General features: G+C 51.5%; 2 protein-coding genes across 5 annotated transcripts in view; both read right to left on the bottom strand.

Annotated features, from left to right (window-relative positions):
- Positions 1-1109, bottom strand: part of Slc9b2 (solute carrier family 9 member B2) — a 50162-nt gene extending 49053 nt beyond the window's left edge. The window contains exon 1 of one of the 3 annotated variants that reach the window (XM_033756245.1): positions 1034-1109. The gene's annotated coding sequence lies outside the window, so the exon portion shown is untranslated. Of the gene's footprint in view, positions 1-210; positions 290-1033 lie in introns of those variants that run through there. The other 2 variants (XM_033756244.1, XM_033756242.1) reach the window with 2 other exon arrangements.
- Positions 1110-2377: 1268 nt separating this feature from the next.
- Positions 2378-16510, bottom strand: Bdh2 (3-hydroxybutyrate dehydrogenase 2). 2 transcript variants are annotated; one of them, XM_010641580.3, is made up of 11 exons: positions 16293-16510; positions 14996-15164; positions 14805-14882; positions 13956-14034; positions 11674-11770; positions 10438-10546; positions 8043-8103; positions 7598-7711; positions 4686-4744; positions 4352-4444; positions 2378-2463 (listed from the first exon to the last, which is right to left on the bottom strand). In XM_010641580.3, the coding sequence occupies exons 2-11, from the start codon at positions 15038-15040 to the stop codon at positions 2410-2412; spliced, it is 789 nt and encodes a 262-aa protein (XP_010639882.1). In that variant the 5' UTR covers positions 15041-15164; positions 16293-16510; the 3' UTR covers positions 2378-2409. The 2 variants fall into 2 exon arrangements, with proteins under 2 accessions (XP_010639882.1, XP_010639883.1); XM_010641581.3 differs by lacking the exon at positions 14996-15164 and having other exon boundaries at positions 16293-16508.

The raw sequence follows: 16510 nt of genomic DNA, 5'->3' as shown, positions 1-16510 counted from the left end.
TGCGCCTCTCCGTCCCGTCTTCCCACGGGGGCGCCGCCCACGCAGGTCCCCTTCGGGTGACGACAGGCGTGGCACAGCTTTTATGCCGTCCCCGTGTCGTTTTGGGTTTCTCCTTTCCCGCTGAGCTCTCACTGCTGTCTGCAGCGTCCTCCCCTTCCCGCCCGCCGCGCCAGTGTGTGCTGGGCGGCGTTGTGAGTGGGCGCGCCTCACCTGGGTCACTCCTTGACGCGGGTGCCACCGGGGTCCGTCCCGTGGCAGGCGCGGTCTCTCCCGAAGTAGTTCCCCACCTTCCTTCCCGCGTCGGGTCCTCCCTCCCGAGCTGCCCAGGTTGCCAGAGCTCTGCAGTGGTTGTTTCCTAAGCCCAACGCTGCTGCTGCTGAATCCTGCAGAAACTCCTCGTCATACCACGCTTCCCCTTACCATATTAAACTACGTTTTTCCTTTTCTTCCAGTCATATGATATCAGTGAGTACAGCCAGCACCTGATTCAACGTGTTTGGACAGCATGGAATTTGGGGGCCGGATTTCACTTTATCTTCATTGCTTGTAATGTTCATAATGCTCTGTGGTTAGCTCTGGGCCAGCTGACTCTGGACATCTGTTGAGGTTAAATTCGTTTTACAGAATTCATTGTATGTCTCTTGGAATTCATTCATGTATAGCCATACATCTCAATGCACTCTGTTCTACTCACAGAGTAAAATGATATTCTCACAGGCTGCAGCAGCCCATTCATGCATTAGGTAAGAAGTTACAGTGTTTAGGCCACGAGACACCAGAAGAACAAGTTACTTAGCCCAGCTGCCTAATTTCATAAACTAGAACCTAAAACCAGGAGAAATCGGGAGACCGACCCGGTCAAGGTCCCAGACCAAGCCACCTGCCTTCTAGCTGTGCACTGCCTGCTCCAGAACCCGGAGCAGATCTTACAATCAGTGAGTCCTCAGCAAAGCTCTCAAAATGTCTTTTGCTCTGAATTTTAACTCACACACCTGTCAACATCAGAATATTCTTTTCCTACACTAAATGTTACCTTGTCATGATCCATTTCAAAATTCTCATGAGTCTGAAGGCTCTGGATGAAAAAGTGCCAAAGATGGGACCTGGGATTTAGCTCAGTGGCACCGAGCCTGCCTCGTAAGTGCAAGGTCCTGAGTTTGGTCCCTGGAAATGCAAAAACAAAAACAAAAACAAACAAACAAAAAACAAGAAGAGGACTGCAGAAGAAACTGCTCATTATTTAAGTAGCTGCATGAGCACTGTACCATTTGCTTTTGTGAGGTGGCAGAAAATAAGTAGCAAGCATAAAACCCTAAAACTAAAATTAGAAAGGACAACTTCTAACATAGATTTATCATCCATTTAAACTTTTTCTTGAAATTTCATTTCCTGTTGGATGATTTATTTATCCAGTGCCCATTTCTAAATTTGCTGCCCTCTATTTTATTATCCTAGAGTTTGGTGAAAGAAATCTGTACTTAATCTAAAAATAAATAAATCAACTGACAACACAGGCAGCTAAAGTTAACTATGTATCCTTAGGCCCATGTTAGATATAATTGCTCAGTTGACTGAACATTAGTTAGCTGAAGAACACTGCACTTAATATGTAATAGCATCCATTATGTATAAATACGTTTTCTGTTACATAACAGATCAAATAGATAATTCTGAACCTAAACTGCTTTTATTCTTGAATCCAAATCCCTTCCTACTGTTGGTGTTCATTTATGACGGTATAGAAATTTTTAAGTTAGGCTCCACATACAGTATAGGACAGCGCAGGATTGCACAAAAACATTTAATAGCTGGGAGATGGAACCAAATTAGTACCTTTTTCCTTAAAAAAAACCCTTCCTTTTCATATTCTCATTTTAATTTCACATGTTACTATAGACAGCTTGTTTCCACCCCAAATTTAAGTGTTGAGACCCTCCCCCTCCCATGAGATGGCCCTGGGAGGTGGGACTCAGGAGATACTGAGGGCCCAGACTGGCCTCTGATGGGGACAAGGGTCCTCACAAAGACCAGAGAGCGCTGTGTCACCGCTCTTCTCTTGCTTGGGAGGCACGGCGGGTGACCATGCACAAACCAAGAGTCTCACTCAAGGTGGACCTGCCTGCAGTGGTCTTGCGTTTCCCACCTCCAGACCCTGAGACACAAGTTTGCTGTCTGAGCCCTGTTGCTCTTTGTAATTTTTACAGCATCCTCAACTAAGTCAGATGTTTTCAAATTGAAGTTTATTGTAAAGCAAGTCTCTTGCAACAACTTTAATATTTTCCTTTGATTTACTTAGCATGATTTCAGGAGAGATTCCAAAGGGATGAATGTACTTAAAGACCCAGCCTCCGAGCAGTCAGCGCAGGAGTGAGGACATCTCGGATTTTCGTCACACCCAGGTTCCTGCGGTCACAGGCTCCAACCTCCGTCAATGACCATCGGGTGGCCGGTCACATAGGCCGACTGCAGGGGTGAGCACAAGGAGACAGCATCAGCCAAGGGGACCCACACTGTGGCTGGGACAGTGGGACCATGGATTCTCATCCTAGCAGGAAACCGAACTTACAAGTGGAATTTAGGGGAATCCAAATTAAATTTGAGATGGCTTGGAACTGCTCTGTGTCCTTGTGATCTGAGATGCAAGGCCTCTGGCTGGCGTCGGGGCACAGCCACCTTCTAAGCAGGCCGTTAGGTTGCTGGTTTCAGAACCACAAAAGTAAGTCATGAACCAAAGCTATTCTGCAAATTAGGGTACAGTAGAGTCCAAAATAGCATATTTTCATTTCCAGTCATGTTTTTAGGCCACTGCTAAATTCTTCAATATAATAGTCACAAAAGTGCCATGATAACAATCATGTGGTTTTTAAAAACAGGGTATAGTTAGTTGATCAATATACAGAGAAAATTCTAAGGGCCAAAGTGCGTGAAGTGTGTTTTAAAAATTTACATGAGCGGTAATTATTATTGTCTCTGAGCCTATGCTAGGCTCAGACATCCAAATCTATGTAAAACTGCAGGATCATCAAAATAATCACTGGTTTATATGTACAAAACATTTCATTTTGCAAAGCACTAAACCTGAAATGATCTTTGTAGAAGATAAAAAATATTTTAACTTAAAATGGACAAAACTCTCTACTTTGTCTTCTTAGTTTTAATTTGATCTAGAGTTTGAAATAACAGAAGGAGCAGAAGAAAAGATGTTATGAGTGCAGACATTGTAAGAATTCAGTATATGAAAATATCATCTAAATTAGAAAAACTAGGTATTATTAGTCACCTTACCAAAGACATGACCCTAACTTTTCCACGTTTTTTTCAAAAGCCAAGCTCTCTGTTATGCACATGAACATCTCTGGATCCTCTAAGAAACCACGGTCCCTTTGTTGCCTATTTCAGGCAGCTGGTTTGCAGTCCAAGGGTCTACAGTTCATCACCAGAACCTCCGAACCAAGACTAGTCAGTCTCAGCAGACATGCAGGCTAATCTGCTTTCTCCACTAGCAAATGGCCTAACAACATCCCCAGCCATCAACAAATGCTGCGCAGGCTGGGAATCTAGCTCAGTGGTTCTGCCGCCTGCCTCGCAAGGGCAAGGTCCTGAGTTCGATCCCCAGTACCAAAATAACAAAAACAAAAAACCAACCACCGAGAAGCGCGCGCGCGCACACACACACACACACACACACACACACACACGTCCCGTTAATTAATATTCAAGGACAGAAAACAGAAGAGGGTGTTTTGAGCTCTAACTTCAGAACATGGCTTTTGCTTTCTCAGTGAGTGTCCTTCTAAATATACAAAGGCCATTGAAAAAGAATCTGGTTACCAGTCAGAGGCAAAGTGGAAAAGTATGATTAGTAATTTCCATACATGCTGACAAACAAAGGAAAAAATAGCCAGTGGAATTCTCCTGGACACATCACCCGGAAAACTGAAACACGCGCTCCAGTCTGCACCTCTGAGCTCAGTGGGGTCCTGTTCACCTCCAAACTGTTTCACCTGAAGCTCTCAGGCTCCTTGCAGGTCTGTTTGTTAAACTGGCATTTAGTCAGGATCTTTGCTTTTGTAATTTTTGAATGCAACAGCCTCTCAGAAATTGAATGCTTCCGTTTTTTTTTTTCTTAACCCTTCATTTTGTTTGCTGTAAGATTTTGAGATATTCAAAGTTCAGCGAGGAGGAGTCAGTGCTTGGGTCAATGTGGCCTTCCTTTGCAGGAACGAGATCGGAACACTCCTTGCCCTGTGAATTGTTGTCTTAGTGCAGCCCTGCCGGTGACTGTCTGTGGTGACCACCGCGCAGCCCAGAGGGACCAGGGACAGAGAGCTCTGGGAGGAACGGTGCTCACCTCGTCCGAAGCCAGGTACACACAGAGCAGGGCCACTTCTTCTGCGGTCGCAAATCTCCCCGTCTTCTGTCTCTTCAGGAAATCCGTCAGGGCCTGTGACAGAGACCATTCCACGTGTCAGGGACAGGAAGTGTGCAGTTCAGTGGGGCTCAGCACACACTGTGTACCACAGCCACCATGCCCACCCCAGAACTGTGTGACACTCTGTGCCCACGAGGCAGTGCCTTTCCCTCCCTTCCCTGGCCCCGTGGTCACCACTTTACTTCCTGTTACTCTAGGGAAGTAGGACATTTTTTAACCGAAAGCTTAAAGACAGTTAAGATGCTCAATATACCTCTTGAGGATCTTCTCTGGCTTGGATTCTTTCCTGCAGAGATGGGGTATCCACCGTTCCTAAACCAAAGGGGGCGTGTAGCTTGGTTACTTATTAAACCAAAAACAACTGATAGCTAAACTTTAAACTTCCTTTCGGATGACATGATCACTGAAAGCCTTCTCCTTCGACTGGAAATGACAATTTGACCTCTCCTCGTCTGACCTCCTATTATAGCCTTATTACTGCTTTCACAACATGACTATGATTTTTAATAACACAGTCTAGGTTTTTTTGTGACACCGAGACAGCAGTGAAGGGCCTGATGCTCCCCAGGAAATACTTTTTAGTTTTCCTTCCACCACTGCCCCAAACACTTCGCGGCGGGCCACAGCCACGTGAGATGCTCCAGGAGGTATTCGTGATCATCTGTGAGCAGACAGGAAGTCAGGCACTGCACACGCAAGCTCACCGTCTCCGTCTCAGCAACATCTCCACACCCGCTGGGCCATGTGACATTCAGTCACACTGTTCCCTTCACCCTGACAACACCTCCTTTGCAGGGCATATTTTTTGCCTGTTTGTGATTTCTGTCTTAAGCAGAGCGTGCTGAGCTGGTGCCCCAAGGACTTGCGACATCAGAGGCTCTAGTGCTAAACCAACAACAGCCAGGGCTGTGACACCGAGAGAAGCTGGAAGCCAGAGAACAAAGCAGCTGCGAGTTGCCAGGAACTGTCACCATGGTGCCTGAGATTCCCAGAGCTGTCAGTAGCGCTTACCCTGAGCAGCAAGAAGGGCCCCTGACACTAAGAGTTCATTCGTTGTCAAAGCCCAGAGCTGTAAACTCTAAGAGCTACACTTCGCCAGTTTTTGATTTTTATACAAATTGAGCAGAAGACCCTTCCACCAGTTGGTGATACTTTGGTGGTCCACACCGGGACCCTTCCTTTTAGGGGTCCCTGAAGAAAGAGGACACTGGTGGTGGTCGGCAGCAAGGGAGAAGTACACCGGGCCACCGATGTAATTCCATCGCACATGCAGCTGAGGTGGCAGGAGCTGGTGACATCCCTGGGAGTCACGCAGCCTTCTCAGGGACAGACATTTTAGTCACACTGCATTTACAAGATGACTTGTGGGCCTTAAGGACTTTAATGTGTACGATCTCAGTGAGTCCTCTCAACAACCCGGGACACAGATAAAACCACACAAGCACTTTGCCAGTTCAAGACCCAGCTTGACTCAGTCATGTCAGACTCATCTGTTGCCAGGTTCGCTGTGGGGACTCCCTGGGGACGATTCCAGAGCGGCCTCAGCCCCTTGGGAACTTAGGTGAGTCTATTTTCCTCACGTTGCCTCTTTTCATTGGTGTCAAATTCCAGCTTTGAATCACAGCTTTGAGTTTATAATAGCAAATATAGTATAAAATTGTTTACGTTAAAACAGGAAAGTAAGAATGACACTAAAGCTTTAAAATGACACTCAGTCCACACGCCTCTGCAGCGTCCGTTACTCGTGTGACCTGCAGTCCTCCTGAGGGGACCACAGGGCCTCGTGATCCCTCTGAGGTTGTAACAGATGACTTTCCACGCGCACCCGCAGCTCTTCCTTCAGACCCGCTCCCGGGAAGGCCGCAGATCAGACCCAGTCCACTGGGGCCTTTTTCTGCATTCACATTCCTGCAGGAACAAGCTAAGGAATCTTGTTCCCAATATTCTCCTGGCTTTCCTCGTCAGCTGCCTCCTTGGAATCCAAAACTTCACCAAGAGCGCACTCAGCCTGCAGGCACGCTCTCCTCAGCACCCACACTGTGTTACTTGGTGCTGCCACTAACGGCTCTTCTGGGGCCCCGCTCTCACCGTCGGATGAATCTGCTGCCACTGGGCTCAGCTGCGTCCACGGCACCTCCCGCCCCTCGGAGCCACAGAGGACACCCATCCGGCTGGAGGTGCGGGACACGGAGCCGCCTGAGCCCTGCCGGACACACTGTTCCTCCTCGGCCCTGTTCTGTGGCCGGCACCGTGAATCATGGCTGGTTCCTTGTTCATAGAGCTTGAGAACATGTTTTCCAATCTTATAAAAAAAGCCAGCTGCTGAAACAACCACATTTTCCAACTTACTTTGCCACTTATTCCGCTGGGCAAATGGCACCAAGAATAGCCAGACGCAAGCCACACCAGCGTGCCCGCAGGAGCCAGGGCCACCCTTTCCCGGAGGCTGCGTCCATTCCTTCCCCAGAAGGAGGGTCCCGCAGGCCCAGCTGGGAGCTGCTGAAAACTCCGATGCTGGCCCTGCAGTATTTCTCCTCAGAGGATGTCAGGAGTCTTCAGCACTTATTTTGGATCGGTGGGACCAGGTAAAAGGCACATTTGTCTCACAGACACAGACACCAAGACAATGAAAACTCTGCCTTTCTTCTTTCCTTTAAAAGAAGGCTTGGTGCCTTCTGAATAAAGAGATGGAGAGCAAGCATGTTGGCTCTGAGAGCCTCTGGTCCACTGTACCACTCGCTCTGTCTCTGCAGCATGACAACAGCAGCCGCCTGGCGTGTTCGTGCCCCTCCGTGCACCTGCCAGCAGTCGGGCAGGCATAAAGAAAGTGAGGGCCTCCTTTTTGCTCATGAGCAACCCCAGGGGACCCCACGGCTCTGCAGGCCCCAGGCGCTGTGAGGCTCTGCTCCCCTTCTCCCTGCCGTGTGACATGGTCTCCTCTTCCCCTAACGAGGTCACAAGCCCTTTCCACGTGATCCCAAGCTGTCCCACAGGCCTGGTAGCACCTGAACTGTGGCCCTGTGGCTCATGCCTGCCGGCCTGGGCTCCCCGTCCCTCCTCACTTACACCTGGGCGGGTCCCGTGGGCAGGGGACCTATCTCCCGAACACCTGACAACAGGACACAAGCGAACCTTCCATGCGTGGGTCCTGTGGCGCCCACTCACCTGGACACACGCAGTTGCACCTGATGCCCTGCTGGATGAAGTCCGCGGCCACCGACTTCGTGAGGCCGATCACGGCCGCCTTGGTGGTGCTGTACACGCAGCGGTTCACCACGCCTGGGGTTGGGAGGGAGCAGAGGACGACCAACTCCTACTATGAGCTCGGCACGTCACCATGGGTTAATTAAACGACAAAGCTTGCCCTCCGCTACTCAGCATTCCCGTCCATTACAGGGAGTAAAAGGGGAGGCAAAGACTTTAATTTTATGACGGGCTCACATCCATAGCAAGGGGTCTGATGGTTACGGGACTTAGGGCCAATTTTTCAAAGAGCGGTTTGGAACTGATAGATGGGTTCTATGACCTGGGCTATGCTTATTCTTAAAGCACAGCTCCCAGAGGTTGTGTGCGTGCGTGTGTGTGCGAGTCTGAGAGGAGATGTTCCCACCTTTGATGCTGGAGGCCACTGAGGACATGTTGATAATGTTGCCAGACTTCTGAGTGAGCATCTGAAGCCAAGACGAACACAGAAGGCATCACTGTCACTCCACGGCGCATCCTGAACCGCCCTCTTCCGGATCCTCCCCTCCGCTGTGCTTTGCTGGCCACCTGGCCTCCCATGGCTGTCAACAGCGCGGCCGGGCCTGGCGGCCTGCAGTGTGCCCGCTCACCAGCCTTGCCACACGGTGCCACCACCTGGCTACGGGATGAGAGCACCAGGACGACCGGAAGGAATCCGAACTAAAGGGAACATCAGTGCGAGTGCCTGCTGCTGCGAAGCCACTGGTGCACTGCACACGTATTTCCTGAGCATGTGCAAGGTACTGTGCAAGGCCCAGCAGATTCAAAGACACACAGTGCCCACATGGACAGCTCCCCTTCACGGCCCCTCGGGCAGGGCCAGCTACAGCACACGATGCCACACACAGTCACGCTGTGTGTCCTGGAAACCGCGGTGCAGGTAGAAAGTCCCCCCAAGAACCCCTCCCGTGTATTAGTTAGTTCTACTCCGCCCAGGCCTCCTGTCCCCAGTGGTAGAGCTCAGCACCCAGCCTCAGCGGATCTTGGCACCTCCGTCTCCATGCCCAGTGCCTGACCACTTGCATGGACAATCACTGAATGTATCCGGTCACCAAATATTCACGCGCTAATGACTCTTCTAACACACAGCAAGGGGAGCGAGCCAACAAGCAAACCAAACAACAAAGGCATTCTCCAATCTCAGCCCTAAAGGGTCTTTCCACCTAATGGACCTTGCTTCTGCACTCCCCTCTTTTTGGCTTTTTGAGACAGGGTCTCACTATGTAGTAGAGACTGACCTGGAACTCACTATGTAGCCCAGGTTGGTCTCAAACTCATAGAGATCCTCCTGCCTCAGCCTCCCGAGTGCTGGGATTATAGGCATGTGCCACCATGCCTGGCTTGCACTGCCCTCTTTTTATAGTGTTTTCAACTTGTTTTCCGCCCTTTGACTGATCTTCCAGTCCTGCACTGATTTCCTGTGCATCTACACACAAGCATAAAACATCTTCAAGTGTCCTGTGCTCAGCCAACCTTACATTTCAACCATGGGTCCCCTCCACAGCTCCAGTCTAGTCAGTGTATGTTATTGTTAGTCACATGCAGGGACCCCTAGGAAATCAGGGCTGGAAGTGACTGTGCCATCTACCACCCTTGCTTTTAGACAGAAGAAATAAATACCGAGAGAGAGCCTGAGCCATGCCCCAGGGCCCTGGCTGATTTGGGACAGAGCCAGATTTGTACTGGGGATTGAACTCAGGACCTTGCACTTGCAAGGCAGGCAGCAGAACCACTGAGCCAAATACCAGCCCTGTCCTGGACTTTTGATGCCAGAGTCCATGGTCCAGGGCGGTTAGTCACACTTTACATGTGGCATGGAATCCTTCTGCTTCTACACCCCGGTCACAAATGTCTCTGGCCATTTCGCAGATGTGTGTCACTGCCTCCAGCAGATATTATTGGACGTCTTACGGTGAAGGGATCTCACTACCACAAATTGGCATCGATACATTAAAAAAGTTAACACATTTTAAAGCTCAGCCTCTCTGTATCCCACACCTGCTTCCTTGACTAGCGTTTGGGGTGCATATCAGAGCTGCAGTGGGGAGTCCCTTACGTGTGTGGCAGCCCTCCCCGGGATGACCTAAGCTCTCCCCTCTTTCCAGGGCCTCCACCCCGCCCCCATGTCCTGTCTCAAAGAGTGCACTCACGTTCCCAATACGTTAGATTTTCAGAACTTCTATATAGGCCGAAAGACTAACTTGCGTATAAAAAAACTGCTAGTTCAGCATCCCCTGGGACACCCTCCAAGTCTTCCAGTCACAAAACAAGATTAAAACAGCACTTCAGTACCAGCTCAGTGCAAATCTCCCCATTACCAGTGGAGCAAAGGACCCATCAGCCCGGCTGTGCCAACTGCAGAGCTCCCTTCCGGCCTGTCCGGTCTCCTAATCCAGCTGCAGTGGAGGGAAGCCTCCCTTCCCACTTCACCGGGGCTCGGTTCTAACTGGCAGCAGGGCCGATGCTGGGCTCACCCAGAGGCTGGGATATCGGTCCTGAAAGCCTGTGCCTGGATACTACGGCTCGTTGTGACCTTTGGCAGCTTCCCACCTCTCTGTGTCACCTCAGAGGATGTGATAAAATATGACTGTTCCTTGCAGTCCCCCTTTAGGACAGAGCCCTTGCAGGAGTGAGCTGACAGCTTGCACAGATTGTCACTACAGGCTGAGATGTGCGTGGGGCTGCTATCACTTCCAGCACACGTGGTCCCTTCTGGGTGCCCAGGGTGGAGCTGTCTGTGTGCTGCCAGGCAGGGGCCCCACCTTGGGCAGGAAGGCCTTGATCATCAGGAACATGCCGCGCACGTTGACGTTCATGGAGAAGTCCCAGTCCGTCTCCTCGCAGTCCAGGATGGTTCCGTGGTGCACGAATCTGGAAGATGATTAAACAGCAGACAGAGCGGTGGCAGAGTGCTTGCCTGGCACTCTCGAGGCTCTGGGCACAACTTCCCACAGTGCGCCATGCAGAAGGATGAAACGCCGGAAGACAAGACCAAGGAACTCCAAAGACAGCAACCAAACAGTCACCAGAAAGGTTTCCAACCCTGCGCTGTCAATTATTATCATTATTTTTTGGTACCGGCAATCAAACTTGGGTCCTTGTGCTTGCTAGGCAGGCACCCGAACCACTGAGATAAATCCCTGGCCCTGTGCTGTTAATTATTAACTAAGCCAACATCTCTTCTCTTAAAGACTTTCAACAGTTCACAGGGAGCACAACTGTGTTAGTACAGATTCCAGCGGTGTAAGGTAAAACAACACCCTTCTAGAGACAAGCGAGTCTGGGGGTCACTGAACGTTAAGAATCGTGTACCAGGTGCACTGGACACATGAAGGAAAACAGCGAGCCAGGACATCCGCCTTCCTGTTCTTATTTTAAGAGCAACAGCGCTGCCTGGCGGCCACAGAGTAAACACCCTCCAGGGAGCTCAAAGCCCGAGAATCAGCATCTCAGGGCTCCGAGCAGCACTGCCAGGGTCTCTTCTACCGCAGTGGGGCGGAGGAGGAGGAGGAGGAACAGAACAGAGCCCGACAAGCAGCACATGGGCACCCCCGCTGATTGGCTCCTCTGCACCCGCAGTATGTCCTTAACCAGGGTCTCCACTTTCTGCAAGGACTTCCTGTCCTCCTGGGGCAGAACTTTGAACTATTTCTAATCCCTGCCCGCAGGCTGAGATAGCTCCCAGTCTGAATTTGCTGTGTTCACTGCACGCTCGGATGTATTCTTACGGGAGAACAAGCGGGGCATTTATTAAGGGGCCGGTCAGAAACCGCTGCTTCCCGTGGACCCGCTTGGCTGCCCTAGCCGGACTTACAGCACCCCCTGGGGCAGTCCTACTCCCCAACTCGTGTGAGCAAAACCTGTCCCATATCTCCGGGGTTTTCCAAAGAGCACAGCATGGTCCACAGAGAGGAACTTTGCCATGCCATCAAACTGATCTTAATGAAAGTAGCTGAAAATATTCTGAGAGGAAAGTGAAATCAGAAGGTCTAAATTACCCAGCAACGTTAAAGAGAACATCGACTCTTTCCACTTCCTCGGCAAACTGATCGATTTGTTTCTTCTTCGTTACATCAAGGACACGGGTTTGGATACCTGAAGGACAACAAGACTCTGTCACCTACCACCCAAAAAGGGTTTAACCTCCACGATGTGTGGCGTACGGAGGGCCACGCTGTTTGGTCAGGCTGCAGAGAACTCTGGAACACTATGGTCTTAGCCATTTAATCTACTAAAATGCAAAATCTCATTAAAATGTAAAAATCTTACAATCTCCTGTTTTCAAGTACTGGGGATCGAACCTAGGGCCTCTGCACTGAGCTACATCTCTGGCACACCCCTCAACCCCATTTTTATTTTGAGACAAGGTCTTGCTATGTTGCCCATGATGGTTTTAAAGGTGGACTCCTCCTGCCTCAGCTTCCCAGAGTGTTGTGATTATAGGTTTGTGCCACCACTCCCAGCTTTAAAATTCCACACGGACAGCCCCAACAATACACCCATCCCTTTCCCCCCTTTTCTGTTTCAGAGTTGCGTTATGAGGGTCTTGGGAGTAGCTTACTTTACCGGGAGTTACGACCGGCCGCAGCCGTCAGTGGGGGTGCAGGGTCCAGAGTTCTGTGGGAGTGGGGGTGAAGGAAGGGGAGCAGCGGTGGGGCAGGAGCTGTTTCTATTCATCAGCTTTGCTTTTTTGTCTTTCCTGTTATTTTTAGAAATGACTCTTGGTCAAAGGCTGGCCAGGAGGGCCCAGCACTGGGTCTGAGATAGGCACTGTACTGGTTACTGAAAAGTTCCTGATATTCCCCGACACAAACAACAACTGTGTATGGCTGAGCGTGGGGACATGTGGCTGTGGTCCCAGCACTCTGGGAAGCTGAGGCAGGAGGACTGTAAGATTAAGCAAGGCCTGGGCAGCTTAGTGACTCAGTGAGACCCTGCCTCAAAACAATAAAAAGGGGATGAAGCTCAGTGTGAGGGGCCCCAGTTCAGTCCCCAGTACTGCAAATAAAATAAATACATATGGCTTATTTAAGGATTCTTTTGGATGTATAGGGAAAAGGTTAATAAAGAAAATAAGGCTGACATTCGAATTCAGAAAGACTTCTTCCCCTCCTAGCTGTTCCAGGGCAACCCGCCATGGTTGCCAGAGCCCTACTGGCTCAGTCGCTGCCCAAAGGACTGGTCCTCCCCCGAGAACTGGGGGTCCCTGGTCACTGGGCCGCCTTTCAGCTGTGCCCGCAGGACGGGACTGGGGCCAGGCTGTCTCGCTCGGGCAGCTGCTAGCTGTGTCCAGCTAGCGGGCACCAGGGCGGGGCAGGCTCAGCCTGCGGGGTGCAGACAGAAAGCAGACACGGGGTTGGAAGACCAGGTGAGAAAGCCACAGGCTGCAGGGCTACAGTGAGTAAACTCTGAAGACTCGGGATCAGCACAGTGGGGGCAGATAATACTCATGTCCTGCGCTCTGAAAATCAGCCATGATGGCAGGCAGCAAGGACTCTCACGACACACAGACCTACAGGGACACACAGAGACAAACACAGAGACAGACACACACAGAGATACAGACACACACAGAGACACACAGACACACAGAGGGAGCTACACGAGGTGCGTCTGTGAATGACCCTGGGATCGATCGTTCACGCCTTGTTGCTTGCTGTGCAGCCAAACACAGTGCCGGGCCAGGCCGGGCTCAGTGAAGGCTCACCTGGTTCGGGAAGGTCCTGGCCTTGCTCCCCAGAACCAGGAACAAAGGAAAACAAACAGGAAGAAAGAAAAAAAGAGACCTGCTCACCAGGCCTGAGGCCATGGCTCCAATCCTTAGCTCCCATATATAACATGGACACCTTGCATATTCACAAGTTTTATGTGTTGACTATGCGTCGGGAACTCTGGAAATAAGAAATTAATGACTGAAAGCTTACATAGTTTACATAGAAGTACTAGGACAAAAGGTAAAATCTTCTCTTCATAATTTCTAATATTGACTACATGTTGAGGTGATGATAGTTTAAATATATTGTGCTAAATAAATATAGGATCAAAACTAATCTCCACCTGTCTCTTTCTGCTTTTTAATGTGTCTATGAGGGGATCTGCAAACGCACACTCGAAGCTCACATCATACTCCTCCTGGGGGGGGGGGACGGAGAGAAGGTGTCATTAATAGTGAACATTTTCCCATGTAACTTGGCAGCCAGCAACTGAAGCTCCGAAGGTATCTCAGCCGCAGGACCGCTGCGTGACCCCAGACTCTGGCCCGGCCGGCCGCCTTGCTTACCCGGGCCCTCCTCCAGCTCCTGGAGTTTGGACTCATTGATATCCGTGGCGATGACTTTGGCGCCTTCTTTTGCAAAAGCCTGGGGACAGGGAGCACAAACACACTCTTTGTTTCCTGGGCAACGCTGGCAGAAATGCAAATCCCTGGTTTCTCTTCTTTCAGCTTATTTTCATTGCTGTTTTCCCTATTAACATGGGTGGAATTTCAAACTATCCAGCCTCACCACCCACCCCATTGTTGTTTTTATCATTCATCGGAACAGTGTGACACACACCGTGCTTGTCCTTTTAATATGGAACAGAAACTTTCTCAAAAAACTGTAATTCTATTTTTAATATTTCCCAAATACTGCCGGTCTATTATCACAGCCCTATACACCATTTCTGAGCAGGTAACTAAACCCCAAATAAGGGAAACGTAGCTGCGTGCTGTGGTGCACTCTAGAATCGCACTTTCTCAGGACGCTGAGGCAGGAGGATTGCAAATTCCACCCTGCTTGGGAAATTTACCAAGACCCTGTCACATGTGAAAAATAAAAGGGCTGGGGGGTATAGCCCAGTGACAGAGAGCTTACCTAGCATGTGCTAAGGCCCTGGGTCCAATCCCGAGGACTGGAAGAGAAATGAGAAGGAAGGAAAGAGGGGAGGAAAGAGGAGAGACAGGCCAGAGGAAAAGGGTAGTTTCTCCTCCTGGGCACAACATGGATGCCTCCGCGCCACCGTCTGCTGAGGGCCTCAGCGGCTCCGGTGGGGGTGATGGGGAGGCGACAGGTGGCCTGATGTCCATGACCCCGAGCTCGGATCCGCACTGGTGACCCCAGAAAGCTCTGCAGCGAGTTACAGGACTCACCAGGGCGGCCGCTCGGCCGATTCCCTGTGCCGCCGCAGTCAGGACGATGACTTTGCCGTCCAGTCTGCCCATGGGGACCTGCGGGTCAAGGATGGGGTACGTCTGCGGCTGTCACTTCGGCTCGGGAGCCTGGGCCAGCCCTCCCGGCTCCATCCGCGGAGGGTGCAGGTTGCCCAGCCCTCGCCCTGTACCCTTCGATGGTCCGGCTGCCTCGCCACGTCGGGGGTTCGCAGCATCACCGAGTGTGCTTTTCCTGTCCCTTGCGGCCATTCCGTACTTGGCCGCAGAGATTCACGAACCAAAGGGGCTGGAAATCAGCTCATGTCCCGCATTCCCACTCCACGGACCAGGAAGCCGCACCTGCTCAGGCCCCGGCCACTCAGTGCCGCAGGCAGAGCCAAGCCGTGGCTTCCTGACTGCTCTCGCTGCGGGTCACCAGGCAGTGGCGACGCTACGGGGCATCGCCCTGGGGGAAGCCGGGAGCCGGGGCTGCACCGCGGGTGGCGGACAGGGGCGATGGGTTGTGTGTGTCGCATGACCTTTCCTTCTGTCCTGACCTCACCCCAAGTCACAAAGTGGCTGCCCTGGCCCAACGCATAGTCCCTAAATCCCAGGCAGAAGCAAAGCCAAATCTTTCAGGGAGGCCTCCCTTTCTGCTCAAGAAGAAAGGCCTCAGGAGTCTCCGTCCAAATGTCATGGGCCTGATCCATGAACCTGGGGCGCCTGTCGCACAGGAGGCCGGCAAGGCGGGGAAGAGGTTTCTCTAAGACGGGGAGCAGGGGCACAGGTGTTGATCACCCCAGCAGCAGCTCCCGGCACAGCCTCCCTGCGGAGCTGCCCGAGGAGCCCCGCTTCCTCTCCCAGGCGTCCCGCCCCCTCCCGTGGTCACCAAGGATCCCCCGCTGGGGACGCAGGTCCGTCAGGAAGGCGAGGAACCTGACCGTGACCCCGACCGGCCCTGGAGAGGCCGCGCTGTGGGAAGGACGCACCCTGAAGAAGGCGCTGAGCACCCGGTGTCCCCCGACTCCTGGGAAATCGGGTGCAAAGAAAGGGTAAGGAGTCAGCGACTCTCAGCAGCAACCTGGCTCTCCAACGAGCTCCTGGGACTAACATGGTAATTTTTAGGTGGCGGAGACACACAGAACACTTTCAGGAACTCATGAGCCACAAAGTAAAATGTTCCCGCAAGCAGACGCTGTCAAATTTCCCTTTTCTGACCCCGGGATTTAGCTCAGTGGCTGCGCCTGCCTCGTAAGCGCAAGGACCGGAGTTCGGTCCCGGGTACCAAAAAAAGACGCAAGACAAATCTCCCTTTTCTTTGGCCACGTTGACAAACTTGGGGGAGAGTTTCGAAGTCGTTCAGGCTTGGTTACAACTCGTCCTGGCCTGCTGAGATTAAATCGGGACGGGCACCGCGCACAGCAGCCCTGAAAGTCAGACTCCCCTGCCCAGTCTGGAGCTCACTGTGAAACTCTAAGGAAATCTTACCTCCGGGAGCCGCAAACATCCACCGAGTCCGCGGCAGAAACGAAGCGCAGCTCTTCGCGCTCAAGCTAGTCAGGTGCTCAGCGACGCATGCTGGGACTTGTAGTTCAGGATCCGTCCACAAGCCCGGCCAGCTCGCCTTTCTCTAGTTTTCGAAAAGCTCACCAGCCGTTCACTTGGTGTGAGCTGCCACCTGCTGGTGGCAGGTGGAACTTCACGTC

The sequence above is a fragment of the Fukomys damarensis genome, unplaced genomic scaffold, assembly GCF_012274545.1.
Source record: "Fukomys damarensis isolate Sample0158 unplaced genomic scaffold, DMR_v1.0_HiC HiC_scaffold_25, whole genome shotgun sequence".
In the NCBI taxonomy this organism is placed as follows: Eukaryota; Metazoa; Chordata; class Mammalia; order Rodentia; family Bathyergidae; genus Fukomys; species Fukomys damarensis.
The sequence above is the reverse complement of the archived record's forward strand: the minus strand, read 5'-3'. Positions and strand labels throughout refer to the sequence as shown.

Bases quoted from the DNA above. Each gene is read 5' to 3' on its own strand.
- Bdh2 (XM_010641580.3), bottom strand. From the start codon at position 15,040: ATGCTGCGAACCCCCGACGTGGCGAGGCAGCCGGACCATCGAAGG. The intron at 10,547-11,673 runs GTAATTTAGACC...ATCATCTTCCAG, and splicing joins GTTCTCTTTAACGTTGCTGG to ATTCGTGCACCACGGAACCA. The intron at 2,464-4,351 runs GTGAGCACCGTT...TCACCCCTGCAG, and splicing joins TGTACCTGGCTTCGGACGAG to TCGGCCTATGTGACCGGCCA.